We start from the raw sequence: 14,451 nt of genomic DNA, 5'->3' as shown, positions 1-14,451 counted from the left end.
GATAGGAATGAAATCATACTTACCTTTCTGTCACAAATACTAAGCACGGACGGCTGGGCGCGGTGGCTCAAGCCTGTAGTCCCAGCACTTTGGGAGGCCAAGACGGGCGGATCACGAGGTCAGGAGATTGAGACCATCCTGGCTAACACAGTGAAACCCCATCTCTACTAAAAAAATACAAAAACCTAGCCGGGCGAGGTGGCGGGCGCCTGTAGTCCCATCTACTCGGGAGGCTGAGGCAGGAGAATGGCGTAAAACCCAGGAGGCGGAGTTTGCAGTGAGCCGAGATCAGGCCACTGCACTCCAGTCTGGGCGACAGAGCGAGACTCCGTCTCAAAAAAAAAAAAAAAGAAAAAAGAAAAAACTAAGCACAGACCCACACATATACTAAATACTTAAGAAATGTTTAAAGAATAATGTGGGGCCGTTAATATTTTTACCTTTCTTTATTTCCTCCTTTCCTTCCTCCAGTGCAGTGACCCTGAGCCATAACTCCTGTTTTTATTTACTACCTGAAACAGCTTCAACACGTCAAACTTCAGAAATCAAAACAAGTGCATTTGTAGTTTTAGACCCTAAATAATGTTAAAGCCATAATCAGAGTCAGAGGGCCTCCTATGGTGTCATTGTAGTTCTGTTCAAAGCACTGTGAGCACCGGGAGCATTATTCCATAGAGGCCTTTAACCATCTGGCGCTTAAATTAACCACCATCTCTTTATTCCACAACTATTACAGGCATAGTCCTTTATTCCTTGCCATAGTAGAAGCTGCCTAATGAGAGCTAAAACAAGGTCTCAGAAAATTTCCTTATTCTGATTTCTATGGATCAGAATTGAACCAGGTATGAAAGAGTCTACATATGTGAAGTTTTATAGTATTACAATAATGGCTATTTGTTTGGCAAACCATGTGAGAAATCATAAATTTTGGGGAGGCCAGGTTTTATCAAGAATTTTATTTTCGCTGTTATTGTAGCAAGCTTACCTAAGGACCATAATAGCAAATTAGTAAGTACATCATATTTTGAAAAATCGCATCCTGTATATATTCTAGAAGTTACATGGTTTTATATATGACCCTAAAGAATGTATTCTACCTGTATCTTAGTTGGTTCTTTTATTTTTTTAAATCAGGGAAGGAGCTGCTGTGTTTTGGAATGTGAAAGACAAAACTGTAAGTGTAAATAAAAATGTGAAAGTATAAAAATGTAGTTTTGTGAGAATGAACTAATTAGCACAAACTGAAACATTAGAAATTAATAGATAATGCACAACTTATTTGCTCTGTATTACATGATACTTATCAGTTTCAGCTTCCAAAATATATTGTATTTTGGGTTAAGAGTTCCTGTGTTTTCCTTTCTCTAGACACACACTAGTTTGTGGAGAATCAGAACCATCCTAACTATACTGCACATAGAAATAAGTACTGTAGACTTTGCATGTTGTACTGTACAAAATGTATACACAGTTCATTGGAAGCTGGTTGCATTGAGGGTTCTTTTAGGTCAAGTTGTCTAGAACTTACTAATGGGAAATAATTTTTTCAATATCCAAATCAAGATTTGTTTAATACAACCGTTTTAGAAGCAAACTGGTAATCTCCATTAAAGCCTTTATATTTAACCCAGCAATTTTACACCTAGAAATTTATCCAAAGGAAATAATCATAACTATTCACGATGATTTTTGTACAGAAGTGTTCATCAGAGCAATATTTATAATGGCAAAAATTAGAAATTACCAAAATACACAATAATAGTTTGTTAAATACATCCATATACTACAGTTATACTACAGATTCCCTTAGAAATCATGTAAAAAAAAAATCTATTTCTGGGAGATTACCATATATATAATACAGTTACATTAAAAGAGCTGATTATACGGCCAGGCACGGTGGCTCACACGTGTAATCCCAGCACTTTGGGAGGCCAAGGCCGGCAGATATCTTGAGGCCAGGAGTTCGAGACCAGCCTGGCCAACATGGTGAACCCCATGTCTACTAAAAATACAAAAATTAGCTGGGCTTGGTGGTGTGCACCTGTATCCCCAGCTACTCGGGTAACTGAGGCACAAGAATCGCTCAGAGGCAGAGGTTGCAGTGAGCCAAGATCAGGCCATTGCACTCCAGCCTGGGAGACAGAGGGATACTCTGTCTCAAAAAAAAAAAAAAAAAAAGGTTACGAAATATAACCAATATAATCTCAGAACTGGTTAAAACACATGCTTTATATAATCCCAATTTTACTAAAAGGAAACACACACAGAAAATATAAATGACCAATAAATATAAGAAAATACAAGTTGGCTGTTTGAAGTTGCAAAGATGTAAAAGGCTGATAAACCTCATTTTCTTAAGAGTAGTTTCATAAATGTTTAGATTCTACATTTGAAAAAACTACTTTGGAGAGCAGGCTAGCAATATCATAAGTGTGGGCCAGGTGTGGTAGCTCACACCTATAATTTTACCACTTTGGGAGTCTGGGGTGGGAGGATCACTGAAGCTCAGGAGTTCCAGACCAGTCTGAACAACGTAGTGAGATCCCATCTCTACAAAAAGTTTTTAGAGCTGTGTGCGGTGGCTCACGCCTGTTATCTCAGCACTTTGGGGGACCGAGGCTGGTGGATCACAAGGTCAGGAGATCAAGACCATCCTGGATAACATGGTGAAACCCCATCTCTACTAAAAATACAAAAAAAATTAGCCACACCTAGTGGCGGGCGCATGTGGTCCCAGCTGCTCAGGAGGCTGAGGCAAGAGAATGGTGTGAACCCGGGAGGCAGAGCTTGCAGTGAGCCGAGATTGTACCACTGCACTTCAGCCTGGGCGATTGAGCAAGACTCAAAAAAAAAAAAGTTTTTAGAACTTAGCCAGGTGTGGTAGTGTGTGCCTGTAGTCCCAGCTACTTGGAAGATTGAGGCAGGAGGATCACTTGAACCCAGGAGTTTGAGACTGCAGTGAGCTATGATTGCATCAGTAGCATCACTGCACTCTAGCCTAGGTGACAGAGTGAGACCCTGTCTCTTACATATATACATATTGTGTAAGTGCACATATCTTTTTATGTAGCAGTTCCTAAAGAAATATTCCCACAAGGCCATGAAGACCTATGCACAAGTATGGCACATTGCAACATTGTAATAGTAGAGAGTAGGAAAAATTCCCCATGGAGGACACACCTAGGTTGGTTAAATAAATTGTAGTTCCCTTGTTAAGGAAAATAGTGTTGAAAATGTTCATGTGCATAATATCCTATTTTACATAAAAAGCAGCATAAATAGGTACATATATACACATAAAAAGTCTGGAAGGATATGCACCAAGTTTAATCATGGTTGCCTCTGGGGATTAGGATTTCAGTAGGGCAGAGAGAAAGAGATGATCACTTCCCACACCTGTGTGGCTTAATTTTGTATCAGTATATTGGGCTTTACTTTACTTTTCATTTTTTTTTCTTTGCACAACATGCAAAACACAGTACTTGCACAACATGCAAAGTCTACAGTACTTCTTTCTCTGTGCAGTATAGTTAGGATGGTTCTGGTGCCACCACACCCAGATAATTTTTGTATTTTTTTGTAGAGACAGGGTTTTGCCATGTTGCCCAGGCTGGTCTTGAACTTTTAGCTCAAGGATCCACATGCCTCTGCTTCCCAAAGTGCTGGGATTATTAAAGAGATTTAAAGAATACAAATTATAATATTACTAGTAATTTTCTTTGGGTTGTGGGATAATGATAACCTTGATTTTCTTTTCCATTCTCATCTGTGTTTTCCAAATGTAAAAACAAATGAACATGTCATCCTGATTACTTTAATATCACAATGGATTTGATTTGCCTTTTCCTTAAAAACATGCAACAGAAATAATGCCTGTAAGTGTAATGAAGACTGTTATAAGCATTAAAATCATAACATAATTGAACTGAGGGAGTCAGTTATGATTTCAAGTTAATCTTCCTTTTCTTCTAGATGAAGCATGTGATGAAAGTTCTAGAAAAACATGAAATTCAGCCCTATGAAATCGCACTGGTACACTGGGAAAATGAAGAACTTAACTACGTAAAAATAGAGTAAGCAGCTTTTCATCAAATTTATGAAAGGGGCACTTGGAAAAAATTAGGTAAAGCAATAGAGGAGACAAATTATTATGCATATGGAAACTTTTTTTTTTTTTTTTTTTTTTTGAGACGAAGTTTTGCTGTGTCACCCAGGCTGGAGCGCAGTGGTGCGATCTCGGCTGACTGCAACCTCTGCCTCCCGGGTTCAAGCAATTCTTCTGCCTCAGCCTCCCAAGTAGGTGGGACTATAGGCACCACCACACCCAGCTAGTTTTTTGTATTTTTAGTAGAGGCGGGGTTTCACCATGTTGGCCAGGATGGTGTCGATCTCTTGACCTTGTGATCCGCCCGCCTCAGCTTCTCAAAGTGCTGGGATTACAGGTGTGAGCCACTGGACCTTGCCTGGAAACTTCATTTTAAGGAAAAAGTGGCCGGCCACAGTGGCTCACACCTTTAATCCCAGCACTTTGGGAGGCTGAGACAGGTGGATTACCTGAGGTCAGGAGTTCAGGACCAGCCTGGTCAACATGGAAAACCCAGTCTCTGCTAAAAAATACAAAAATTAGCTAGTTATGGTGGTGGGAGCTTGTAATCCCAGCTACTCGGGAGGCTGAGACAGGAAAATTGCTTGAACCCGGGAGGCGGAGGTTGCAGTGAGCCGAGATCGCGCCATTGCACTCCAGCCAGGGTGACGAGAGTGAAACTCCATCTCAAAAAAAAAAAAAAAGAAAAGAAAAAGGTTACTGGTACAAAGTCTAAACCATATAATAAATATTAGAAGATAAACATAATTTTTTGAACTTCTCAGGCTATCCACAAGTTAAAACAAGTCAATAGTATAGCCCCAAAATGGAAATTTTAAGTTTCTAGGCAGCATAATCCAATAAAGTAGTATCCTTTTATCAAATGAACCTATCAAATTATTCCAGTACATTTTTCCTTAATCTGGTTTTTTCCTATTGATTTTGGGGTGAGGGTGGTATAAAAAGGAAGTATAGTGAGGGGCAATCTGAGAGACCCACTTGTAGAGGTGTGGGTACTGGAAGAAGTGGGACCTGATGTACCATTTTCACTAAGATGTATGGCTAGGCAATGTTCTAGCTGATTTTCCTGACTCAGCCAGAGGGAAAAAATGAAGAGATGTTAGGGCTAAAACAGAGGCAGTATGAACAAGATGGTAGTGTCTTTTTCCTCATGGAGTTACCTGCCCAGTGGAATATGAGTCTTTGCAGGTTCTTAAGAAAGGTAGTGTTGGCCAGATACGGTGACTCACACCTGTAATCTCAGCACTTTGGGAGGCCAGGGTGGGAAGATCACCTGAGTCAGGAGTTCATGAGCCGAGATTGCACCACTGCACTCCAGCCTGTGCAACAGAGTGAGACTCTGTCTCAAAAAAAAAAAAAAAGCATTAAAAGCAGAGCTTTGGGAAGATTTGGAAGAGAGACAGAGACTAGCTATAGAAAGACCAGATGGGGATGAGAGCTGAGTAATCAGCACTTAGCACCAATAGGGCCAGTCACGGTTTTTTGTTGTTGGTTTTTTTTTTTTTGAGACAGAGCCTCTCTCTGTCGCCCAGGCGTGATCTCGGCTCACTGCAACCTCCGCCTCTAGGTTCAAGCAATTCTCTGCCTCAGCCTCCCGAGTAGCTGGGATTACAGGCACCTGCCACCATGCCTGGCTAATTTTTGTATTTTTAGTGGAGATGGGGTTTCACCATCTTGGCCAGGCTGGTCTTGAACTCCTGACCTCATGATCCACCCACCTCAGCCTCCCAAAGGGCTGGGATTAGAGGTGTGAGCCACCGCACCCAGCCACAGTTTTCTAAGTAAGTGCCTTCTGTGCATTATTTCATTTAATCCTGAGAAAAACCCTATAATTGCAGCTAACTGGCTTTCAGATGAGATTTATTGAATCCTGTCTTGCCAAAGGGCACCTGACCTGACTGTGAGTCAGCCTGAGCCCAGTGGCAGCTGCAGTCAGAGGTAAGAATGTAAACCTGAGAGAGAGAGCAAATGAGCAGCCCATAGTTCTGTTATCTTTAGTGGTTATTCAGCCCTTGGCCTGCGGATATGGCTCCTGTGAATCCCCTTTCTGTGTTCTATTAGGTTTACATTACAACGGCAAAAACCGTGATGACTTTTCCACCAACCTAATACTACCATATCAAACTACTGCTTACTAGACCCTTGTGTATGTGTAGGCTTATCCGCACAGTCTGTGAGGAGTAAAATCCTCAGTGCTTAGGATCCCAGTCAGCTATTTTGTTTCGTCAGAAACACTGTCCTGGCTGCCACCTACGTGGTTATTATTTGAGTTCTGCCACGATTCCAGGGATCTGCTCAGCTCTGTGGCATGGGCCGAGCTCACTCATAAAGCCTCTTGTGGCCAAGCACAGTGGCTCATGCCTGTAATCCCAACACTTTGGGAGGCCAGGGTGGGCAGATCACTTGAGGTCAGGAGTTCGAGACCAGCCTGGCCAACATGGTGATACCCTGTCTCTACTACAAATATAAAAATTAGTGGGGTGTGGTGGTGCATGCCTATAATCCCAGCTACTTAGGAGGCTGAGGCAGGAGAGTCGCTCGAATCCAGGAGGTGGAGGTTGCAGTGAGCTAAGATCATGCCACTACACTCCAGTCTGGGCGACAGAGCGAGACTCCGTCTCAAGGAAAAAAACAAAAAAAAAAACAAAAAAACCTCTCGTGACTGCTGTGTTTGCTTTCCTTCCTCCATCTGAGGCTGTCATAGCAGATACTGCCTCTCAGCCCTCCATCAGGCCCCTTGTCCCCCTCCCTTTGGCCGTCTCTTCTTGTCTGACATCTTTTGCGAAGGTTTACCCTGTATTTTTTCCATTTACTTGTGATGTTTATATTCACACATTCCCCTCTTCCCCCGTCCCCTGTCCAGGGTTCTCCACAGTCACATACTCATTTTCACAACTTACTTGTCTCCCTCCCCAACCCCACCATGTCAGTGTGAGTTTAGATTACACTCCATATATAGTTTTATATGGAGCATTTTTTCACATAGAAATTTACTGTGAATATTCTCCTTTTTATTAACTATCCTTCCACAGCACACTTTTAAGTTTTTCTTGTGTGGAGTGACTATTACTGAGCCAACCCCTACTGAACATTTGGTTTCTTTCCTAATTTTTTACTCTTCAACACTGACCATTTTTTTAAGTTTTCAGCTGGGCAAGGTGGCGCACGCCTGTAATCACACCACTTTGGGAGGCCGAAGTGGGTGGATCATTTGAGGTCAGGAATTCGTGACCAGCCTGGCCAACATGGTGAAATTCCATCTCTATTAAAAATACAAAAAAAAATTAGCTGGGCATGGTGATGCACACCTGTAATCCCAGCTACGGAGGAGGCTGAGGCAGGAGAATCACTTGAACCCAGGAGATGGAAGTTGCAGTGAGCTGAGATCGCACCACTGCACTCTAGCCTGGGCGGCAGAGTGAGACTCTGTCTCAAAAAAAAAAAAAGTTTTCTTGTGCACAAATTTTTCTTTGCATCTTAGATTATTTCCTTAGGATAAACTCCTAGAAAGGGAATTACTTGAACCAAAGGGTATGAGAACATTTGTAACACTCCTGATATAAATTGTCAAAATGACCTCCAGAAAGATGATATGGTCTTTTTCAAAAGAAAAGTTAAAGTGCTTTTTAAGTTTAGAAGGTATTATCGTTTTGCTTTTCACAGGGGACAGTCAAAACTTCACAGGGGGGAAATCAAGTTAAATTCAGAGCTGGATTTAGATGATGCCATTCTAGAGAAGTTTGCTTTCTCCAATGCTCTCTGCCTTTCTGGTAAGTTCCTACTGCTTATAGGATAGGGCACTACAGCTGTCATTTCACTGAGGGAAGTTTAAATATGTAGTAACGACTTTTGAAGTATATTTTCAGAATACTCAACAAAGGCTTAGCATTCCTTTTCCTTTTTTTGCCTCCATCAGAAAAAATATCTGGTATAAAAGGTAGTACTGTGCTGAAGTTACTCATTCCTTATTAATTGTATTAATAAAGCTTAACCTTTCCAAAAGTAGTTTTTAGATGATTATATTAGCCTTTGTTTTTTTCTATTCTCTCTATGAAACTGTTATTCTTAGATAGTCTCTAATCCAGACAGAGATGTCCAGCCTCGTGTGACTGGGTACAGGTCCCGGTATAGAAAAACATACTCTAGTGTTTCATAGCAGTGGGACCCAGAGTCACAGTGGCTGTAAGTTTGTTCTGAAAGATCCATGTCCCGAATAAAACTATAGAAGTTCTTTAAGAATTTCTTTCGCCAGCAGTCTACCTTAGATGGCTGCTGCAGCATCCTGTCCATCTCACCCTGAGGGGCTTCAGAGATTTCTGAGGTTTAGTCCTCGTCCTGCGGAGCAAAGGAGAGGCCAGGAAAGTCTTAGTCCCTCCTGCAGAGCTACCCATGGTATCAAGCTGTACCCTACCCTCCTCAGTTTCCAAGATGTAGTATTAGAAAATCAAGAATTCTACTAAACGTAGTTTTGGTCTACCAACAGTTCATGGAAAGCGATTCAGTTTCCTCTATCTACTTTAATTCTGTCCTTTATGATAATTAACTGTTCTCAAGTTATATTTTCAAGGTTTTTTTTTTTTCCCAAGTACTTTTTCTTAACCTATTATTGAAATAGTGAAGATACTATGCAATTACGTATTTTATATAAATGTGAATATGATGATAAAGAAATGTTCCATTATTAATTTTTTTCCCAGTAAAACTGGCAATTTGGGAAGCATCACTGGATAAATTTATTGAATCTATTCAGTCAATTCCTGAGGTAATTATATCAATTTTATGCTTATTCAAGGATTGATTTTTATATGGAAAAAATATGAATTTCCCAATGTAACAATACATAGTTGTCCCTCAGTATCCGTGGGAGATTTGTTCTAAGACCCCACTGGATACCAGAATCTACCAATGCCCAAGTCCCTGATATAAAATGGTAAATATTTGCCTATAACCTATGCGTATCCTCCCGTATACTTTCAACTATCTCTAGATTACTTATAATACCTAATATAATGTAAATACTATGTAAATAGTTGTTTTACTGTATTGTTTAGAAAATAATGACAAGAAAAAACAGTTTGTGCATGTTCAGTACCATTCTTTTTTCTCTAAATATTGTCAATTTTTCTCTAAATATTGTCAATTTGCAGTTGGTTGAATCTGCAGTTGCAGAACTTATAGAGGGCCGATTGTTTAGGAGTACAACAAAATTATTATAAACAATAAGAAAGCTACACTAAACTTAAGCAAACTAGAACTCCCAGTTGCATATAAAATGGCAAAATAAGAAACTTCATATTGATTATTTTTTACTTTTTAAAACTTCAAATTGTTTTCCTCTGTTGGTGCAGTATTTTTTTAAAAAATATTAATATAATTGAAATGGGGTCTGGCCATGTTGCCCAGGCTGGTCTCAAACTCCTGGGCTCAAGCAATCCTCCAGCCTCAGCCTCCCAAAGTGCTGGCATTACAGGCCATGAGCCACCATGCCCATCAGTTGCAGTATTTTTTTTTTTTTTTTTTTTTTTTTGAGACGGAGTCTCGCTCTGTCGCCGGGGCTGGAGCGCAGTGGCCGGATCTCAGCTCACTGCAAGCTCCGCCTCCCGGGTTTACGCCATTCTCCTGCCTCAGCCTCCTGCGTAGCTGGGACTACAGGCGCCCGCCACCTCGCCCGGCTAGTTTTTTGTATTTTTTTAGTAGAGACGGGGTTTCACCGTGTTCGCCAGGATGGTGTCGATCTCCTGACCTCGTGATCCGCCCGTCTCGGCCTCCCAAAGTGCTGGGATTACAGGCTTGAGCCACCGCGCCCGGCCAGTTGCAGTATTTTTAATACAACTGAATTAAAGAAAAAAGTGAAATGTTCCCTAAGAAAGGAAATTATGACCACTTTTCCTGATTTAAGAAAGTGTTTGATAAATTATGAGAAAAATAGTGGCATGAAAAATACATATAAAGTTATATTAACATTTCAGTGTACATTAAAAATCATTTATTGTAATTAACTGTCTTTGTTGTGAAAGAGTAATCTAATTATACTTTGGAAAGGAGGCCCTGCTTTTCCACTAAGAGATTAGGAATGTATATATCATATGAAATGCTGATGAGAAGGGAAATGAAAAAAGGGAATATACAATTTCTACCTTATAAAGTTATGAAATTTCAAGGTGAGTTAAGACATTAATCTGGGAGACAGCCATCCTAAAAAATATTTACATAGGATCCATATCGTGCCACTTCAGATTTTGCCCTGTTGACCAAATGCTTATTAGAAAGAGAGATACATGGTTTTTTGGTTTTTTGATTCCCTCTCAACTAGGCTTTAAAAGCTGGGAAGAAAGTGAAACTATCTCATGAAGAAGTCATGCAGAAAATCGGGGAACTCTTTGCCCTAAGGTAAAAGTTTTCTCTCTAAATAAAATATTTCATATATTTAACAATCTCAAGAAAACATTCCCATAGTTCTGTGGTAAAGAGCAAACATTTACACCTTTATGGGAATTGTAGCTGTTTTCATTTCATTGGTTATAAGCCGGGAGAACTCTCACCCATTAGAAGTAGTTGGGCTGTGTTAAGACTGTACTGAAAGAAATTATGCATGTGCAAAAGAGATCACGATTCATCTACATTAAACCCACATTAAGGAACACAGTAGATGTTCTTTGAAGGTAGAGAGACACATTCCTGAATTTGGTTAATGGGAATTCTCCGTAAAACTGTATCACTGCATCCTAATGCTAACTAGACCTAATTGCTACAGAAAAGTTTCTTTGAATCTGAGACACCAAGATGCCACTGGAGAGAAAAACTGCTGCCAGTTAAACTATGACAATACTTTTTTTATCAGAGGATTAAAATTTTACACTTACTGAAATAGCTTTTAGTCTTAGCTGGATATAAATTATATCACATTCCCTCTTAGGCATATATGACAAGGAGAGCATAAGAAAATAAATTATTTAAAGCAAAGACAAGTAAGTCTCAACTGCCACCTGTCAGACACCATTAATTTTAAGACGCCTCGAGATGTTAAAATGGGAATAACTATGTCTAAAAACTGATGAATCATTTAAATAAGTGTCTGGAAAGGTTTTCAGCTTATTTTATTCTTGTAGTTGTCCCAGGATTTATGGAATGAAACATCCCAGATGTTGGTGTTTTTCTCACAGGCAGCATTGTCCAGTTTATCCCTTCTAGCATGTGGAATGAGTTACCAGAGCTCATTGCAAATGTTCACCTAAGACTTGTTTTTCCACATTCTCCTTAGACGCTCTGCCTGGAGAGAAGTGGTACAGTGTTTCATTGTCTATGTATCTCTCATAGCTCAGGACTTCTAGTTCAGGGTACCAGCAAAAATTAAAAACCCATCCATCAGGAGCATCGTGTAGCAGATCTGAAGCCTCAGATTCTCTGAGAAGTAGGGTACAGAGATTCTTCTCTCCTGTTCTCTTGGTCATGCAAGTAGAATTTGGTATTAGTGAATTATAATATCCAAACTGAATAGTTAGGACTAAATATACGTGGGTTTGTGAATAGTTTCTATAAAGACTTACTTTTATTATCCTGTTTTCTTACTTATACAATAAAAATGCTTATTTGTTAATACAAGGAATGTGATACATCTGTGAAAATAAACGTGGCAAATATTTGAATAAAAAACTAAATCTAAATTTATATAGGGTATGATCCCATTTGTGTAAGCAAATAAAAATATTCATATTTATCTTTATATGCATACACATATACATGTATTTGCTTGCACACACATGCATGTATGAATACAGAAAGAACTGGAAGGACCCAGCAAAGTGTCTCTACAGGCCTGTCCTTGGGGAGAATAAAGGCTTTGAGTTGTGTGGTAGCATAAGAGGGCCTACCACTATTTTTCTGAATCCTTCTCTAGGATAGTTTCCTTTTTTTTTTTTTTATCATGAACATAGTATGTATGTATTACTTTTTTTTTTTTTCAGTCAGGGTCTCGTCCTGTCACCCAGACTAGAGTGCAGTGGCATGATCATAGGTCACTGAAGCCTTGATTTCCTGGGCTCAGGGATTCCTCCTGCCTCACCCTTGTGAGTAGCTGGGACCACAGGAGTGATCTACCACATCCAGCTAATTTTTAAAATTATTTATAGAGACAGTGTCTCAAACCCTTGCTCAAGCCATCCTCCTCCCTTGGCCTCCCAAAGTGCTGGGATTACAGGTATGAGCCACCACATCAGCTTATGTGTACTTTTATAACTTAGATTTTTATTTCGTTAAATATCTAAGTGTAAGACCAGACGCAGTGGCTCACACCTGTAATCCCAGCACTTTGGGAGGCTGAGACAGGTGGATTGCTTGAGGCCGGGAGCTTGACACCAGCCAGGCGAACATGATGAAACCCCATCTCTACCAAAAATACAAAAATTAGCTAGGAGTGGTAGTGTGCGCCTATAATCCCAGTTTCTTGGGAGGCTGAGGCACGAGAATTGCTTGAACCCAGGAGGCAAAGGTTACAGTGAGCCAGGATCACACCACTGCACTCCAGCCTGGGCAACAGAGCAAGATTCTGTCTCAAAAAAGAAAAAGGCCGGGCATGGTGGCTCACACCTGTAATCCCAACACTTTGGGAGGCCGAGGCCAGTGGATCACCTGAGGTCAGGAATTCGAGACCAGCCTGACCAACATGGAGAAACCCTGTCTCTACTAAAAGTACAAGATTAGCTGGACGTGGTGGCGCATGCCTGTAATCCCAGCTACTTGGGAGGCTGAGGCAGGAGAATTGCTTGAACCCGGGAGGTGGAGGTTGCGGTGAGCTGAGATCGTGCCATTGCACTCCAGCCTGGGCAACAAGAACGAAACTCTCTCAAAAAAAAAAAGTAAGCACAGACTTCTTATATTAAAATGTAGAAATTAAGAGGGAGAGTGTGTATGTGTATGCTTGCTTGTCTAGTGTTTGCATAAACACTGGAAGGATACAGAGGAAACTAGAAGGGACTACTGGTAGGGAAAGATACAGATAAGAATAAGAGTAAGATTTATCAATTTTTACCTGTTTATATCTTCTTGATCTGCTCGGGAGGCTGAGGGAGGAAGATCACTTGAGCCCAGGAGTTTGAGGCTGCAGTTAGCTATGATTGTGTCACTGCACTCCAAACTGGGTGACGTGTGAAGACATTATCTCTAAAAAAATTTTTTTAATAAAAAACAAAAAAGTGTGTACATATTAATTTTTTTTTTCAGATGGGGTCTCACTCTGTTGCCCAGGCTGGAGTACAGTGTCACAATCTTGGCTCACTGCAGCCTCTGCCTCCCAGGTTCAAGTGATCCTTCCACCTCAGCTTCCCAAGTTGCTGGGACTACTTGCATGCACCACCACACCTGGCTAGTTTTTGTATTTTTTTGTAGAGATAGGGTTTCGCTGTGCTGTCCAGGTTGGTCTCGAACTCGCGGACTCGAGCAATCTGCCTGCCTTGGCCTCCCAAAGTGCGGGGATGACAGGCATGAGCCGTCATGCCTGGCCATAAAATTTTTAAGGAAAAAAGCTTAGGCTGGGCATGGTGGCTCACGCCTGTCATTCCAGCACTTTGGGAGGCTGAGGTGGGCAGATCACGTGAGGTCAGGAGTTCGAGACCAGCCTGGCCAACTTGGTAAAACCCTGTCTCTACTAAAAATACAAAAATTAGCTGGGCGTGGGCACCTGTAATCCCAGCTAACTGGGAGGCTAAGGCAGGAGAATCGCTTGAACCTGGGAGGCGGAGGTTGCAGTGAGCTGAGATCATGCCATTGTACTCCAGCCTGGGTGACAAGAGCGACTCTGTCTCAAAAAAAATAAAAATAGGCCGGGCACGGTGGCTCAAGCCTGTAATCCCAGCACTTTGGGAGGCCGAGACGGGCGGATCACGAGGTCAGGAGATCGAGACTATCCTGGCTAATACGGTGAAACCCTGTCTCTACTAAAAAATACAAAAAAACTAGCCGGGCGAGGTGGCGGGCGCCTGTAGTCCCAGCTACTCGGGAGGCTGAGGCAGGAGAATGGCGGAAACCCGGGAGGCGGAGCTTGCAGTGAGCTGAGATCTGGCCACTGCACTCCAGCCTGGGCGACAGAGCGAGACTCCGTCTCAAAAAAATAAAATAAAATAAAATAAATAAAATAAAAATAAAAATTGAAAACAAAATGAGTTTTTTTCTGTCTACTTCATAAATAACGTTGGTATTAAAGATTGAATTAATTTGGTTCAGAATTTCGAAACCCGTTTGTAAATGTTATTTACACATTTGTTGGAAGTATTTTGCAAAGGTCAGTGTTAACACGTGTTTTCAGCCAGATGCAATGCCACATGCCTGTAGTTCCAGCTACATGGTAG

At 41.0% G+C, this 14,451-nt stretch overlaps 1 protein-coding gene and 1 long non-coding RNA gene across 3 annotated transcripts in view; one reads left to right on the top strand and one right to left on the bottom strand.

Moving 5' to 3' along the window:
- The window catches only part of RMND1 (required for meiotic nuclear division 1 homolog), a 47,746-nt gene that overhangs the window by 20,401 nt on the left and 12,894 nt on the right, over nucleotides 1-14,451 (top strand). For both annotated transcript variants that reach the window (XM_028846745.2, NM_001261698.1), the window contains 5 exon segments: nucleotides 1,135-1,174; nucleotides 3,976-4,076; nucleotides 7,772-7,878; nucleotides 8,806-8,870; nucleotides 10,422-10,498. In XM_028846745.2, coding sequence (XP_028702578.1) covers nucleotides 1,135-1,174; nucleotides 3,976-4,076; nucleotides 7,772-7,878; nucleotides 8,806-8,870; nucleotides 10,422-10,498 — 390 coding nt within the window.
- On the bottom strand, nucleotides 5,028-13,267 carry LOC144340301 (uncharacterized). Its single transcript, XR_013416251.1, has 3 exons — nucleotides 13,137-13,267; nucleotides 8,369-8,443; nucleotides 5,028-5,447 (listed from the first exon to the last, which is right to left on the bottom strand). It is a non-coding gene; the product is annotated as an uncharacterized LOC144340301 (long non-coding RNA).

This window comes from Macaca mulatta, chromosome 4 (assembly GCF_049350105.2).
Source record: "Macaca mulatta isolate MMU2019108-1 chromosome 4, T2T-MMU8v2.0, whole genome shotgun sequence".
Lineage (NCBI taxonomy): Eukaryota > Metazoa > Chordata > Mammalia > Primates > Cercopithecidae > Macaca > Macaca mulatta.
Note: the sequence above shows the minus strand (reverse complement) of the source record. Positions and strands in the feature narration are given on the sequence as shown.